This window comes from Nyctereutes procyonoides, unplaced genomic scaffold (assembly GCF_905146905.1).
Source record: "Nyctereutes procyonoides isolate TBG_1078 unplaced genomic scaffold, NYPRO_anot_genome, whole genome shotgun sequence".
Taxonomy (NCBI): Eukaryota; Metazoa; Chordata; class Mammalia; order Carnivora; family Canidae; genus Nyctereutes; species Nyctereutes procyonoides.
The window spans coordinates 14,756,940-14,772,415 of record NW_026575120.1 but is presented as its reverse complement, the minus strand read 5'-3'; the positions used below and the strand labels follow the sequence as shown (position 1 = coordinate 14,772,415).

Below are 15,476 nucleotides of genomic sequence, written 5' to 3'. Positions count from 1 at the left end.
GAAAGCTTCAAAATAGGTCTTTCCAGCTTTCAAATCTCCTTTCTGAACTGCCAGTCTTAAGAGAGGAAAAAGAAAGCCACAAATAACAAGTGCATCTTCCATGCTGTAAAGCTCTTAAAAAAAAAAAAAAAAAAAAAAAAAAGTTGAATTCCTAACTCCCCATACCTATGAGTGTGACCTATTTGGAAATAGTACCTTTGCAGATGTAATCAAATTAAGATGAGGTCATACCAAATTAAGAGGGTCCCTGTATTCACTGACTGGTGTCCTTAAAAGAATGTCATGTGAAGGCACAGAGGCACATGGGAGAAGCCTGCCATGTAATGAAGGAGACAGATTAAAGTTACACTGCCACAAGCCAAGGAACACCAAGAATTATACTAGCAACCACCAGATGCTACAGGAGACAAGAAAGGATTCTTTCCTAGAATGTGTGGAGGGAACATGGCTCTGCTGACACCTTCATTTTGGACCTCTAGCCTCCAAATCTGTGAGAATACGTTTCTGTCATTTTAAGCCATTACAAAATGTTCCAGACTTCCCTTTATCTGGTTACCTTCAGCTACTGTTCCCTCCCTAGTCACTCCACTCTAGCCACACTTGGCCTCTTCAGACTGGCCCTCAAAACCCTCCCACCATGGGCCTCACTCCACCCCAGGCTGGTCCTGCTTCAGACCTTTGCAGATAACATTCCCTCTGCTGAAAGGGTTCTCTCCCCAAGAATCTGCAAGTCTGTGCTCTCAATCTTCCCTCGGGGCTCTGCTCAAGTTCCTTTATTGGCAAGGCTCCGCCTAATTACTCTTCAGCATCTCTTATCCCTACTCCATACACCCTATTCCTCCTCCACTGCTGTATTTAGGACAAGCTGACATATATATCTTGTTTGACCTTTAAAAGATCCATCTTCCTCTATCTATAATGTTAGCTCAATGAGAGCAACACTTTTTCACTGCTGAATCACAGCACACTCTACTGAGTGGATAAACAGATTCTATCAGGACAGGTGAAATTTTACTCAAAATTGGCTGTGTGACAAAAAAGGTTTCTGCTAATTAAATGGAACATCAGAAGCTTTTGTAGATGAAGGACAGGCTCAAGGTTGAGCTCTGAGGGGGCTAGGAGACAATCTCTGTGCCAGGTTTTCTTAGGTAGACAGAGAGGTTCCCCACCATTCCTATGTAGCTTAGGGGAGAGGTAAACAATTTTAAAACAACTTCTTAAGATACCTTCTTATCTACAAAGATCAACTCTTAACTAGAATTTTTGTCTCCAGCCACACACACACCCCTGGAGAAAGTGACTGAACCTGAGAAATATCTAAAGCCAAATCTAAACATACCTCCATCTCTGCATTACTATACACACTTTTGTTTTTTAGGGGCTGAGGGGAAGGGCCCAGCAGAAATGTTCAATAATGATAATCTCATCCTGCAACTGTACAAACTACTTAGGAAGAAAGCCTCTGACCACCACATTCCTAAAAAACAAACCAACAAAAACATTTCAAAATAAGCCAGGAACTTTAAAACAGCTCTTTCTTCGTAATTACTCAACCCAAAGCTTTTAAGTGGCCCTAAATTAACCTTCTTCCTTCTCTCTTTACATTTTCAAAACTTTAAAACAAGAGAGGCAGAAAATGAAAGCCTTTCTTTACCTTGGGTTTTGGCCTCTGGTCCTGCCAACCCTAGTGATGAATCACGGGATTCCTTGAGAGGCGATCTGATTGGTGTTTCGGCTTCAGGGGTCTCAAAATTACCTTCAGAATCCGAGCTGCCAAGGGGGAAAAATGAGGAATTACCACTTTCAACGGTATTTCCGACACCCTTTACAGTTTACATATCGACAAAGGCTAATATCCAGCATTTTTGCCTAACTTTACAACCCGCTAGTCCCTGCTGAGGCAGGGACTGGCCTGTGGGAGCTCACCATGGGGTTTTCTCCAAGGGCCCTTCCCCGCCTTCAGCCTGGCATCCTGTCTCCCTGATATTCCTCAGTTCTCCGGGGCTTTTCTCCATCACCATTTATTTTTGAGGTCATCCTTTCTTCCGACATCCCTCCCAAAGCGCTTTTCAACAGACTCTTATTCTCACCAGAACCCTTCTTCATAGATTTAAAAATTAAGATTGCCTCCTCCCCCTTAAAATTAAGTCAGCTCTCGCCATGATGCCTTTTTCTTGGGCAGGCCTCTACCTGTCTGGAACTCACTCGTTCCGAAGCTGAGAATACTGTCACCTGCCTTCCTCAATCACTGGGTGACAGCTCAGCAAAGACCACCATTTCTCACCAGCTGCTAGGGGCCTGTCATCACGCGACCTTCTTCACCAAGGCTGCATTTTCGGGGCACAGGGGGACACCAGGAGGGCCTGGGCGCGACTTCTTCCCCACAGGGAAGGCCCCAACTTGTAGCAGATGGGATCCCTGACGCTCGGTGTGTGTAGGGGCGGGGGCTGGGGTCTCGAAGCTTAGAGAAAGTGACAAGCAGACCGGGATACGGAGAGACTGCGGAGTCTGGGTTAGGTTCCGAAAGCTGGCACCGAACTGGGGGAAAGGGGACACCGGACCGAGCACCCTGAACTTCCGAATGCACAGGCGGGGAACCGGTTACGGGTAGGGACGCAGCACTGCGATGGCAATGGTTACGCGGGCGAGCGACCACACACACGCACACAGAATGAGCCGCAGATGGATGGATGGCAGGCAGCACGCCTGCGTCTCGGCGGGGATGCGTGTACTTGCCTGAAACTCAAGGATTTGGTCTCGGCTTGCGAGTCCTCGTCCTCGGGGTCGCCCTCCGGCCCTCCGGCCTCTTCCTCTCCGGCGCCCCCGCCGCGCACCGCGGACCAGGTCCATTTCGCCCACTGCACTGGGGACAGGATCTGCCAAGGGCTGAACGCCATGAGCGCGGCTCCTCGGGCTCCAGCTCCTAAGAGTAGGGGAAGGGGGAGAGCCTTTTTTCCCTTTCAAAATGGAGGGAACGGGTGACAGGCGCCCGTAAGCGTTTCCAGCGGAGGCGCGGATGTGGTTCAACGAGCGCCGTCGGGGGCCCGGGTGGAGCGCTTCCTCTCGGCCGCAGGCAGCGCCGCTTCCTCCTCGTCCTCCTTCCCGAGCGGCGCGGCCGCGGCCACCTCCGCGCCAGCCACTCCCGCCGGGGCGATGCCTCTCGTGGGGCCTCCTCAGGTCCCCGGGCCGCGGCGCCGGGCGGCTCCGGGTCTCGGGCTCCGGGGTCTCGGGCTCCCGCCTCCCGGCCGGCGGGCGCGCATCAGCTGCGGCGGGCGCCGCGCCCCAGGAGCCGCCCCCTCGGACCGTACTATCGGCGCGCGCGGGCGGGGGCGGCGGCGGCGGCGGGCCTTTGAAGTCGCCGGCGCGCCCGCCCGATCCCCCCGCCGCGGCACCGCCGTGGTCGCGCCCGGGCTGCGGGAAGGGGGCTGCCCCGCTGCGACTCGCAGCCGCCGAGCGCCGCTGCGCCCCCACTGCTCCGGCCGCGGCGGCTGCAGCAGCCGGGAAGATCCATTTTCTGGGTCCGCGCGCACTGGACTCGTCCTCCTTCCCTTCTTAATTTTTCTTCCTGCTGCTGTGACCTAATGGCGTTGTGACATTGGACCGCACAGAAATGAAGCCCCTTATTCAAAAAAAATAAAAAATAAAAAACCAAAACCAAAAAACTTCGAGGCCGCCGTTGCCCGGTGCTTCTCCCCCTCCCTGACTTTGACAGCGTGGAAGATTTCAGCTGTTCGCCTCCGGCCCTGTCACTCCCAGGATCTGGAAATTCCTCAGCAACGCTCTAGAAGCAGCCAAGCACGGGAATTGCAGATGCTTTGTCCCTCCCCAGACCGCGCTGGTGGACGCTCTGGGGCCAGGTCTCGGGTAAAGGGTGCTAAATTACCCTGTGAGATTACAGCCTGGTCGGTTTCCCATTCTCCTTTTTAGAGGCTTTCTCTTCATAACTTCTAAGTCTTTGATTTCTGACTTGGTTTGCTGGTTCAGAAGTATGCCAACAGGCCTGATGAAGGTAGCCTTCGAAATAAAAACCCTCTTTATGCTGGAAGGCAGAGGAAAATAGCAAAGCTCTCCTTGGATTTCCTTCATTTTCCATCTAGGGATTACTCCCCTCAGAGTTTCCGATGCACCAAGGAAGCCCGCTGCCACAAACTACAAACGCCAGGCTTCACCATCTCCTAGCCTGGATAAGGCGTTTCTTCTACTATTGTAATTTCCCGAGTTTGCGGTGAATCTGTAAGGTGGCTGCAGGTTCTCGCAGAGAGAGCAGCTCCAGAATTTAGGAACAAAGTCATGCTGAAACTGCAGGAGACCATCTCCCCTGAAAGGGGTTGGCCCTGCTAAGAAGTCATGACTGTCTTACACATTCGATCACAAAAACAGAAGCAAAAATAACGCAAGATAAGACATGGCAACTAGTCTTTCCGTAGGAGAAGGGCAGAGGTTTGCCTGAAGGGCAGAGGTTTGCCTGTCAGGATCAGTCTAGATCCTGACCGTTGGGGTGTCAGGATGCCCTTCCCAGAGATAAACACAACTGTCATGACTGTTCTGAAGACTACAACAATGGGAAATAAGCAGGATTTTTTTTTTTTTAGGTCCACATGAAATACGTCACAATATTCTCCAGTTTTTTTTTTTTTTTTTTTTTTTAGGTGTATGGCTGACTATTTAAACCTTCAAAATGTAAGGTCCCCCAGGTTCCTGGATTTGACACAAGTGTTCTGAGGCCTGGAACTGCATATTACCCCATGTAAATCAGTAACTGGCATAACCCAGGTCCTGTTCATTCTTCCTCCTGAGTAGTTCTTACATCTTTTCATTCCTCTGCATCCCTACTGTGACTGACATATAGTTCCCACACTGTCCATTTTCCATAGGTCTACTGTATTTGTCTTCCAAGTTGTTCTGTCTCTGAGGGCTTTCCCACCCGAGGTTACCCACCAGATTGATAGGTGACTTATGCTCTAGTCTTGCTGTTTCTGTTCCTCTTTACTCCCAGCCCTTTGTATGCCTTGCCATAATCAGTATAGAATTGGTTCTGAACTTCCAGTTTGTCCCAGAATCATCTGGAACACTTCTTTAAAAATACTCATCCAGATTACTAGCAGGACCAGGAGATCTGTGTTTTTTACCAAATATCTTGGGGAATTATTTTCACAGGATAAATTTGGGAAACAATGACTAGCTTGGACTAATTGTTGCTTCAGGAACAATTTCCCCTTTTGCCTGCAGAGTTTTGCACATTTTCCCCTCCCCCTTACTTCTACCTTGAGCTCCCAGACCTGGACTGCTCAAACTGCTTTCATCACCCAGGTCGAGTGTCTACTCTAGGAGAATAGGCTGATTTCTCCCTGCTTTTACCATCTCTATACCTCAGACTTTCATAGAAACCTTTACTGTGGCCCTTAGATGGTTTTGACAGGGGACACTATTAATAGTTATACCAGACAGCAAGCATAAACCAGGATGTTCCCAGGATGTCAGGTCACCCTACACTTAACGCACAATATATAATGTGTTTGTTTATATATATATATGTACCACTTCTAGACCATAAGCTCCTAAATGGCAGGGACCACATCATATTTTTTATTTACTTTGTTTCACCAGACATTAGGACAGGGCCACACACTTAGTAGGTGTTGAGTAAATGAACAGAAAAGGAATATTCTAGTTTAGTAATAGACCTTATGAGTTTGGCTAGGATGACATAAGTTCTGAAAGCCTAACTCCTCCTGGGGAAATCAAGTTTTGGAACCAGCACAGAGTAGAACGTGGAGTAAGTAATAGCACCAGTAAGATAAAGCCTGACGTATACAGCAATTTCTTGAAACTAGAGAAGCAAATGCCCAGGTTTCTGAACATCGCTCCTCTGCAAGCTTCTGAATTTAATGTGAACAGCAATAAAGGAAGTAATTACTTAGTAGCTTGAATTTATTTTATTGTCTAGAAGTTCAAGTAATGAAGCGGATATATCAATTTTCCTGTAATTCTGGAAAGAATAGGCAAATTAGAAAACAGATATCCTAGTTGAGGTAAACCACTTTGCTGCTACAGCCTCAGCATCACAGAGCAGAATGTCTGTAAATACATGACCATGTAACCACATGAAACTAATTTGTTTTGGAAATGACCGAAAGCACAGAAAGGGCCCTATCTGTTCTTTTCCTTCCTCTGCTTCTTGCCCTTTTCAGAAGCTCTGGATCCATACAACATGAAAATCTGAAATGTGACTAACTCCCACTCCACAATTGTGGTGTGGCCAGGCTAGGCACACTCCATGCCTGTAATGGATGCTCCAGAGGGATCTGCAAGATGGGTCTCTTCGGTTAAAAAAATAACAAAATAAAATGTACAGGTAAGCAAACTCAAACAGGCAAACAACTAATCATTTCATAGCACTACTATTCTGGAAAAGCCCATAGGGATGGGGCAGGAGTTGGAGGCAGATGTAGTTGGGGCCTAATTGGTATAAATCCTATATATCTGATAAAGAGTTGATCTTGGGATGTCTGGGTGGCTCAGCGGTTGAGCGTCTGCCTTTGGCTCAGGGCATGATCCTGGAGACCCGGGATCAAGTCCCACATCGGGCTCCCTGCATGGAGCCTGCTTCTCCCTCTGCCTGTGTCTCTGCCTCTCTCTGTGTGTGTCTCTCATGAATAAATAAACAAAATCTTTAAAAAAAAAAAAAGAGTTGATCTTAACTCAAGTTGAACTTGATCCTGTAGTGGGGGAAGCAAACACAAGAGCTTCCCTAGGTAACATAAAGGAGTATTGAGGCCATAGTAGTAGCTGTGCCATCTGGAGAACCCTGCTAGCCTGTGGCTAAGGGGCAGTCCTACCCAGTTCCTGGTGTCCAGTGTTGCCATCTAACATTCTCCTGAGTGAAACTCAAATCATGGATTTTATAAGATATCTTCCAATCCATCTTTAATGTTCTTAACGAATTTAAATTGTCTTAAAACTTATGGAGGTCAACATGGTACCTGACAAAAATAAAGCCATCTGTGTGCTGGGTGGCCTGCGGAACCTAGATGGGCAGAGGGGAGTCATCAGGCTTTGAGCAAGTAACATTTCCATTTAGAAAGATCATTCTGGTAACAACCTGGGAGCTGGGAGGGAAGGAGTCAAGATTGGGAGATCTGTAGAATCACACTGCCTTGCCCCCAAACTACTTAGAGGAAGCGGATGCCCTCTCCCTGGGAGGGTAAAGAAGCAGAACTGAAAGTTGTGTCCTTAGCTTTCACTCCACTTGTTCAAGAAGTATCAGAGTTGTAAGCAATCCAAGCATGATGGGAACACTTTAACAGGGGAAGGACAGGAAAATCTACTGCTAAGGAAACCAAGTTTCTGACAGCCAGAAAAATGAGAAAGCATCTGCTATGAGATGATGTTGAGGGGGTGGAGGAGGCCAGGGAGGAGGATAGGGCCAGGATGGCATGAGGGGATTGGCGCTGAAGTCGCCACAGGGAAAACTGAAAGGTCAGGCAGGCAGACAAAGCCGTCAATGTATCCGTATTCTCTCACAATTTAGGAATCTGGTGAGCAAGAGATACATCTAACTCAACTATGATTGCATGCCAGATTGATGATGTAACCAAAGGAAAAAGCACTGGCCTGTGCAAAACTGAAACGGAGAACAGCAACTCAGTTGACATGCCTCAGTGGAATCTCCACAGAAAGTCTCACCCTCCCCAGCCCTGCCTTTTGAGAGCCATTTGTTCACTGGATGAGGTTTCCAAGACATGGTAGGAATTCCCTACATGTGGTTACTCTATCAACCTGATTCCTGAATGTTCTCTCCTCACTCACCAAGCGAAACATTCTCCTGAGGTCCCCAGGACATAATGATTTAACAGAACCTTGTATCAATCAAGTTTCATCTGATCCTTATAGTCATTCTCTCTGGTAGCGGGGCAGGTTTTCTTATTCTGTTTGCAGATGAGGTAGCTGAGGCAGAAAGGGCAACCACTTGCCTGAAGTCAGACAGCTAACTGGTGCCAGAGCTGAATCTAGGAGGCCAGTCTCCTGTCAGGATCTTGGGTGCTCTATCCGATTGGAAGAAAGCAAACATACTCGCAGCCGCTCGGTAGCTTGCCATTGGGTCGGCTACACACTCCTGCTGTTGCAGTCCTGGCTTCAGGCTTACCTGCTTTTCTGACCGACTATAGTCTAACTAGGCAACAACATGCTCATGTCTGCACAAGAAAAGATGGCCAATAAGGGCATCTGACATATGCAAATTGTTAACATGACAGTCTTAACCTTGCGACATCAGATGTTATTCTTACCTATAGGCCACCTGTAGAATCACAGTCTTCCCTCTACTACCCAAACACACCCAAATCCGAATTTTTGCTATGCATTTACACTGAAAATTATATCATAAAGAGAACTTCCTTTCTAAATTTTTTTTAAAATTTATTCATGAGAGACACACAGAGAGGCAGAGACAGAGGGAGAAGCAGGCTCCCTGCAGGGAGCCTGATGCGGGACTCAATCCCAGGACCCTAGGTTCTGGGGTTCACGACCCAAGCCAAAGGCAGACAGACATTCAACCACTGAGCCACCCAGGTGCCCCATCCTTTTTAATTTTTTTAAGAGAAAAGCCAGATTTATGTCCATAGTTAATACTCTTTTCAGAGCTCCAGATTAAAAGGGATCTAGATTGCCTCTGTTAAAGATGCTCCCAACCTAAGGCCTGCTCAGAGACCTTTGTCCAAGCTTTGCTCTGATGAATAACTCTTGTCAGGTCTACCCCTCTGATCTATTTCGTTCTGTATCACAAAAGTAAAGTTTGACTTTCCCAGAAATTATGCCATTCAACACAGATCACAATCAGACTTATTTCAGAGTTATACTATGTCAGCTTCACTGGGAAGTAGGGAAAAAAAACTAAATCTATTTTATGATGTTTGCACTGAACTAGTGTCATTTAAGAGCCAGTTCTGTGAGGCGCTCTCTCATCCCCATCAGACAACTGTGACTATGTTTATTGACTTTATGAGAAAGTTCACTTTAGCTCTACCCTGGCATGGAAGAGTACTAGAGAAACAGTTGTTGAGTATGAAGGACCGAAACAGAAATAGGTCTGTTAATTCTAAGTCAGGAAAAAAACCTCAATATTATCCCTAATTCTTCCCACCAACTACCACAAATCCAAAGTTGAAAATAAGCCAAGAATAAACATAAAAGATCTAGTTAAAGCAGTGAACGATCTTTAAATTTAGAAATATCTTCCATTCCAGGAGATATAAGTGGTTTTTCTGGCTAAACAGCATTATTGCAATTACAAAGCCTGTTAAACAGGTAGACCATCTTGTAAAATTATTGTTACTGACTTAGCACATTTTGTGTTCTTCTATTGAATTTATATTCCTTTTCAGTAGATTAGACATTAAGGAAAGTGGGCACTCTGAATCAGGCAGCTTTACGTGTTTGGCCTCAGACAAGAAAACTATCTGAAACCCTTAAGTTTTTTATGACTATTAGTTTCTAATAATGAACATTACTCCAAATTTGAGAGATCTAGATTACTTCACTTACCTTGGTTACGCAGAGGATGGAGTCTAAGGCTTGTGTTAAAGAGGATGAAGGAATTTAGGAAATTGAAATAGAATAGTACTCCTTCTCTTGCAGACATTTTATTTCCTTTCCTCTACCCTACCTGGAAAATAAATCTCCCAAATAACACACCTGGAGCAATACAGCAACACTGATCGCATGACCCAGGTTTTCTGAGATCATTCTGATATCAAATATTATACCCACTCTCCTTGTAAATACATGTCCCACTTTCGATTTATGAAATATCGTCACTAAGAAGTTGGAAGATAACAGATGGAGATGACAATTGGAAAGGACAGCAGAGATGGCTGTGGTTAGAGGGGATGGATGGCAGGGAGGAGGAGTTTGCACCCAGATGGAAAATAAAAAAACACAAAAAGCTTTCCAAAATAACTGGGACACCCACTCTACTAAATCCTCACTTGGGGATGAGGGGTGGATTTCATGACAGTAATTCTCTGTGACATAACCTTCCCGTGTTTCTAAGAGAAAAAGGTGGGAAAGTAAGTAGCAAATTCCATGACATGATACAAAGCCTTCTGGTACTTCCAGCCTTTATCTTCTTTTTTAAAAAAATAAAAAAAGATTTTATTTATTTATTCATGAGATACAGAGAGAGAGAGAGAGAGAGAGAGAGAGAGAGAGAGAGAGGCAGAGGGAGAAGCAGGCTCCATGCAGGGAGCCCAACGTGGGACTTGATCCCGGGTCTCCAGGATCAGGTCCTGAGCTAAAAGCGGCCCTAAATCACTGAGCCACCCGGGCTGCCCCAGCCTTTATCTTCTTAAAGCAGAAGTTTAACTGCCCTATTTGAGTTCTGAAACCACATGTGTGTGAAAATTGAAGGAAAATAAGTCCTTTAACTTCTCTGCTATAGTACAAAGTGGGAAGAAGGGAAACCTGTCCTTTTTAAGTATGTTACAATATTTTTAAACTACAAATGTTAACACGTTGCTCATTTTCTTCTCTAATAAATATAAGCTAACCAACTAGCTGAATAAATGGAAAGACATTACAATGTGTCAACTTGGTAAAACTAAATATTTAAAGATGGTAATACTACCCAGTTAATTAGTCTAATATTAGCAATTTCAATAAAAATTCCTAGGGCTTTTTTTCTTGGGATTTGTCAATATTTTCCAAAGTTTTATTTAGAAAAATTAACAAGTGAGCATATTTTATATTCTTTTAAAAAAAGTCAAGAAGGAAATGAGGCCTATAAAATATTAAGACACATTTATGCCAAAATAGGCATATCCTTGTTCTGTGAAACAGAATGTAAAGCCAAGAAAAAGACTCTTACAAAATATAGGAATTTATTATATGTAAAGAAGATGTTATAATCCAGTGGGGAGGGGAAGGTTATTTAATACGTGGTTGGGGAATAAGGTGGTTGGCAATGGAGAAAAAGACCAAGTAAAACCCCTACCCCAGAGCATAACCAAGATAAATTCCAGATGGATTAGAATGCTAAGTAATAATAATCAAACCATGGGGAGAAAACAATCTAGAAGCAACAGAATCTGTCAAAGCTCTGTCAGAAGGATGACTGTCCAATCTTCCAAGTAATTAGTGAAATCACACATAAAATAAAGATTGCAGATTTGGCTACATAAGAAGAGTAAAGCTTCTAAATGTTTGCCTTCAAATTAAAAGGCAAACAACAGGCAAATGACCAAAGCTATTATTGTTTTTACCTAAGGAACTCCTGAAAATATTAAGATCATCTAAACCCTGGCAGAGAGATGAGCAATTATCACTGCTAGCTATGTATCAGGCACTATACTAAGCACTCTTAACATGAATTATCTCCTTTAATCCCCACCCTCTAGCCCCTGGTATTGGAGGGTATATTATTATGAGGAAGGTATTAGTATGGCTTAAAAAGAAACAGGTCAAGTTGCATACATTTTCAACTTCTAGAGCAGGGGTTAGCAAGAGGAGTTTCAGAAGATTGTGACCTCTCTGCAATCATATGCAAAATGATGTGCATGTGTGTGTCTGTGTGTGCACATGCAGGTGTGTTTATTTGCACCCATCTCTCCCCACCTCGTCCCCATACCATCAAGTTCCACCCCAAAAACAATGCTTTAAGGCTGATTAATTTCTGAACCTGAAAATGGAGCCATTGGATTCCTCCAACAGTCACAGGGAAGTTCTAACCAAAGGAGCCCTTACACGGAGAACCCAGACCTGCGAGAGATTAATACAAGAAGCAGCAAGCTTGGATGACACGCAGAAGGGTGGAGCTGCAGGTACTAGTGGGCAGCCTGTGGGATAATCTAAGTGACACCCTCATTACAGGGAGGCATTTGCCTGGGGAGCCAAGGTGCCATTAAAAAAGAGATTTTCCCAGGGACTTCCTACTGATATGCATGAACATCTGCAAGGACGTACAAAATTGAGCCAGGATAGCAAAGATGTACTTTATGTGGAAGGAGCAAAAGAATGAGGTTTACCATCTATCTCTTTTGGGGTATTTCCCTTTTAGAGTGGTGTCTTCAAGAAACCATGTTGATGAAGGACACTGGACTCCAGTAGACCCCTCTTCTGCACCATGTTCCTTTTCGTAATTTCAGTTACCTGCAATCAACCAGGGTCTGGAAGCAGATGATTCTCCTTACACATGGTCTAAAGGTCAACAGCACCCTAACACTAGGTCCGCATGTGTATGTCATTAACCTCACTTCATCCCATCACATGGGCATTTTAACATCTCACATCATCACAAGAAGGGTGAGTGAAGTACGGTAAGACATTGTGAAAGAAAGACCACATTCACATGGTTTGTATTACAGCATGGTGTTATAATAGTTCTAGCTTATTGTTAATTAGTGTTGTTAATTTCTTACTGCACCTAACTGCTAAATTAAACCAAATCATAGGTATTTATAAGAAAAAACATAGTATATATAGGGTTTGGTACTAGCTGTGGTTTATGCATCCACTGCGGGCTTGGGAATGTATCCCTAGTGGGTAAAGGAGGACAACTATACTAGCCATGCCGCATCTGGAACAAAGTGGGAACTGTGGTGGGGCTCAGTGGGGGACGGAGGCATGGGACAGGTTGCCAAGGCCCAGGCCTGTGCAGCAGGAAGCTTAAGAATCTGAGGAGCTCTCTTTAAGAGAACCCCAAAAGAATCTTGTGAATACAAGGTGAGGGCCCCTCTAGAGATTGTAGGGGGGGCCTACCCAAGTGAGGCGTCCTTCATGGTAAATTCAACCCTGCCCAGAGGGCAAAAGAGATCCTTGTGGCTCAGGAGTGCCCAGCAAGGCTTCAACTTGTAAGTGAAAATATCGATATATTGAGGCATTGACCTCCTCTATCTTCCAAAAGGCAATGAAAAATTTTAACTGTGGGCAGCTTGATGAAACTGTTGGAAGTTACCTCCTATACAAAGTGTGAAACATAACTCATGGTTCTAATGCTTCAGTACAGGTGTAAATACACACACACACACACACATACATACACGGATACATTTTAATTAAGATAAAAAATAAAAACCGTAACACTTCTCTAGCCTCGTGTGCCTTAGGGATAATCTAAGTGACACCCGCATTACAATTATCCTTCAGACTTCCACAACCACCAGACCACAGCCTACCTTCCCTGGACGGCCATTATTTCCTTATTTCTTCTGGTGAAAGAGCCCCCATTTCCCCTGGGCACATGGCCAACAAGTAGAGGCCACATTTCCCTGCCTCTTCTTCTTCTTTTTTTTTTTTTAATTTATTTATTTATGACAGTCACACAGAGAGAGAGAGAGAGAGAGAGAGGCAGAGACACAGGCAGAGGGAGAAGCAGGCTCCATGCACCGGGAGCCCGACGTGGGATTCGATCCCGGGTCTCCAGGATCGCGCCCTGGGCCAAAGGCAGGCGCCAAACCGCCGCGCCACCCAGGGATCCCTCCCTGCCTCTTCTGCAGGAAGGTGTGGTCTCCTAAATTCGTTCTGGCCTGTGGGATGTGATCCAGGTGGCAGACACAACTTTGGGGCAGCATGTCTTTAAAAAGACAGCTGCTTGTCCTTGCCTCCCTGTTGTGGGCTGATGCTGAGCCAGCTTCTACAGTGTGGACGAGGATCACACTTGGGAAATGGAACAACAGACAGATGATGGAGCCAAGCCAGGAGCAGAGCAGCCTGCTGCCCTGGACCAGCATACCTGAGGGCTGTTATGTAAGAAAGAAATAAAAAGGGACGCCTGGGTGGGTCAGTGGTTGAGTGTCTGCGTTTGGCTCAGGGCATGATCTCACAATCCCGGGATCAAGTCCCACATCGGGCTTCCTACATGGAGCCTGCTTCTCCCTCTGCCTATGTCTCTGCCTCTCTGTGTGTCTCTCATGAATAAATGAATAAAATCTTTAAAAAAAAAAAAAAAAAAAAGAGGCAGCCTGGGTGGCTCAGCGGTTTAGTGCCGCCTTCAGTCCAGGGCCTGAGATCCTGGAGACCCGGGATAGATTCCCACATCAGGCTCCCTGCATGGAGCCTGCTTCTCCTTCTGCCTGTGTCTCTGTCTGTCTCTCTCTTTCTCTCTCTCTCTGTACTCTCATGAATAAATAAAATCTTAAAAAAAAAAAGTCCAACTTTGTGCCACTGTACCATTAAGTCTATTGGTGAGAAGCAACCTCACCTCCCCCTTCACAATACAACCTCTTTTGGGGCATTTTAGCATCTTAAACTCCCTTGGATGGCAATATTAAATGAGTGAGACTCAAGCCTGCCACGTGGATGAGGTGCTCTAACTATCCCAGAAACAGGACTGAGCCCACCCTTCCCTCTACTGTAATAACCTCAGCTGTAATACTGCCCTTCTGAAAATTAGACAGTATCATCTTTAGAGATGACAAATGCAGATGAAAAAACTGAAGGGAAGAGGGACACACTCTGTTTCCTGCAAAGGCCAAGTTTTCCAGGCAAGAATGGATGTGGTATTATATGAAGGATATAATCTTCTTTGGGAGAATATTATCTTTAATTCTTCTTGAATATGTCTTGAAAATCATATGATTTTATACATCCAGAAATGCTATATAATAAAAATGAGTATCTTGCCAATTCAAAGGCTAAAATCATAAGTGACTCACATTCTATAAATAAATTAATCATTGTTGTTCTTTGGCTTTAACACCAACTGGTGTTAATAAGGATTTCTGGTACTCATATTTTTTTATAAACTGTTTTCATATAGACTCATAGTCAATTACTTTGTTGTATTATCTTACAGAAGTACCATAAGCAAGGTTATCCTTACTATTCTGAGTACCTCACCATGTAAGATATGGTAATACTGTATGGATTTTCTACTTCCTTTTGTCAAGGCATTGATAATGCCTGAGTATAATGTATTCACTTTAAATTGTTTTTTGAACAAATGAGAAGTCAGTGACTCCAAACCTAAGCATCCACCCTAGATCTCACTGAGCCACAGGAATTTTTAAATGGAAAGGACCTTTACCAGAGAGCACTGGGCTGAATATCCTTGTTTTCAAATGATCACATGAGTCCTTGAGACATTAGGGATCGCTCAAGGTGCAGTCAGGCACCAATGTTTGTATAACTAGGACTCACACCTTTCTGGCAGGAAGTATAAATTCTAGGCTTTCTCCCCAACCCTAAAGGATATACATACTTGGTATGTGTAATGGAGACAAAACTCCCCCCACATCTCACATTCACTTCATTCATTCATTCATTCATTCATTCATTCATTTAAAGTAGGCTTCATGCCCAGGATGGAGCACATCACCTCATTCTAAAAGGCAACCTGAACTATTTTATACGGCAAATAATTTTTTATACAAATAACATTATGCTTTGTTTTAAAAGTATTTTAAATACGTCTAAAGGAAAAGAATGTATATGTTCATTCTTTCATTCAATCATTCCACAGATTTTACAAATGACAAAACAAA

At 44.6% G+C, this 15,476-nt stretch overlaps 1 protein-coding gene across 8 annotated transcripts in view; it reads right to left on the bottom strand.

The window, feature by feature from the left end:
- TACC1 (transforming acidic coiled-coil containing protein 1) overlaps window positions 1-15,476 on the bottom strand; it is a 118,695-nt gene that overhangs the window by 53,995 nt on the left and 49,224 nt on the right. For 3 of the 8 annotated variants that reach the window (XM_055334877.1, XM_055334880.1, XM_055334881.1), the window contains exons 2-3: window positions 2,737-2,923; window positions 1,655-1,770 (exon numbers count right to left, since the gene is read on the bottom strand). The exons of 1 other annotated variant lie outside the window; for it this stretch is intronic. In XM_055334877.1, the coding sequence (XP_055190852.1) occupies window positions 1,655-1,770; window positions 2,737-2,897 (277 nt within the window). In that variant the 5' untranslated portion in view covers window positions 2,898-2,923. Of the gene's footprint in view, window positions 1-1,654; window positions 1,771-2,736; window positions 3,266-15,476 lie in introns of those variants that run through there. 4 more of the 8 variants (XM_055334878.1, XM_055334879.1, XM_055334883.1 and 1 more) reach the window with 3 other exon arrangements.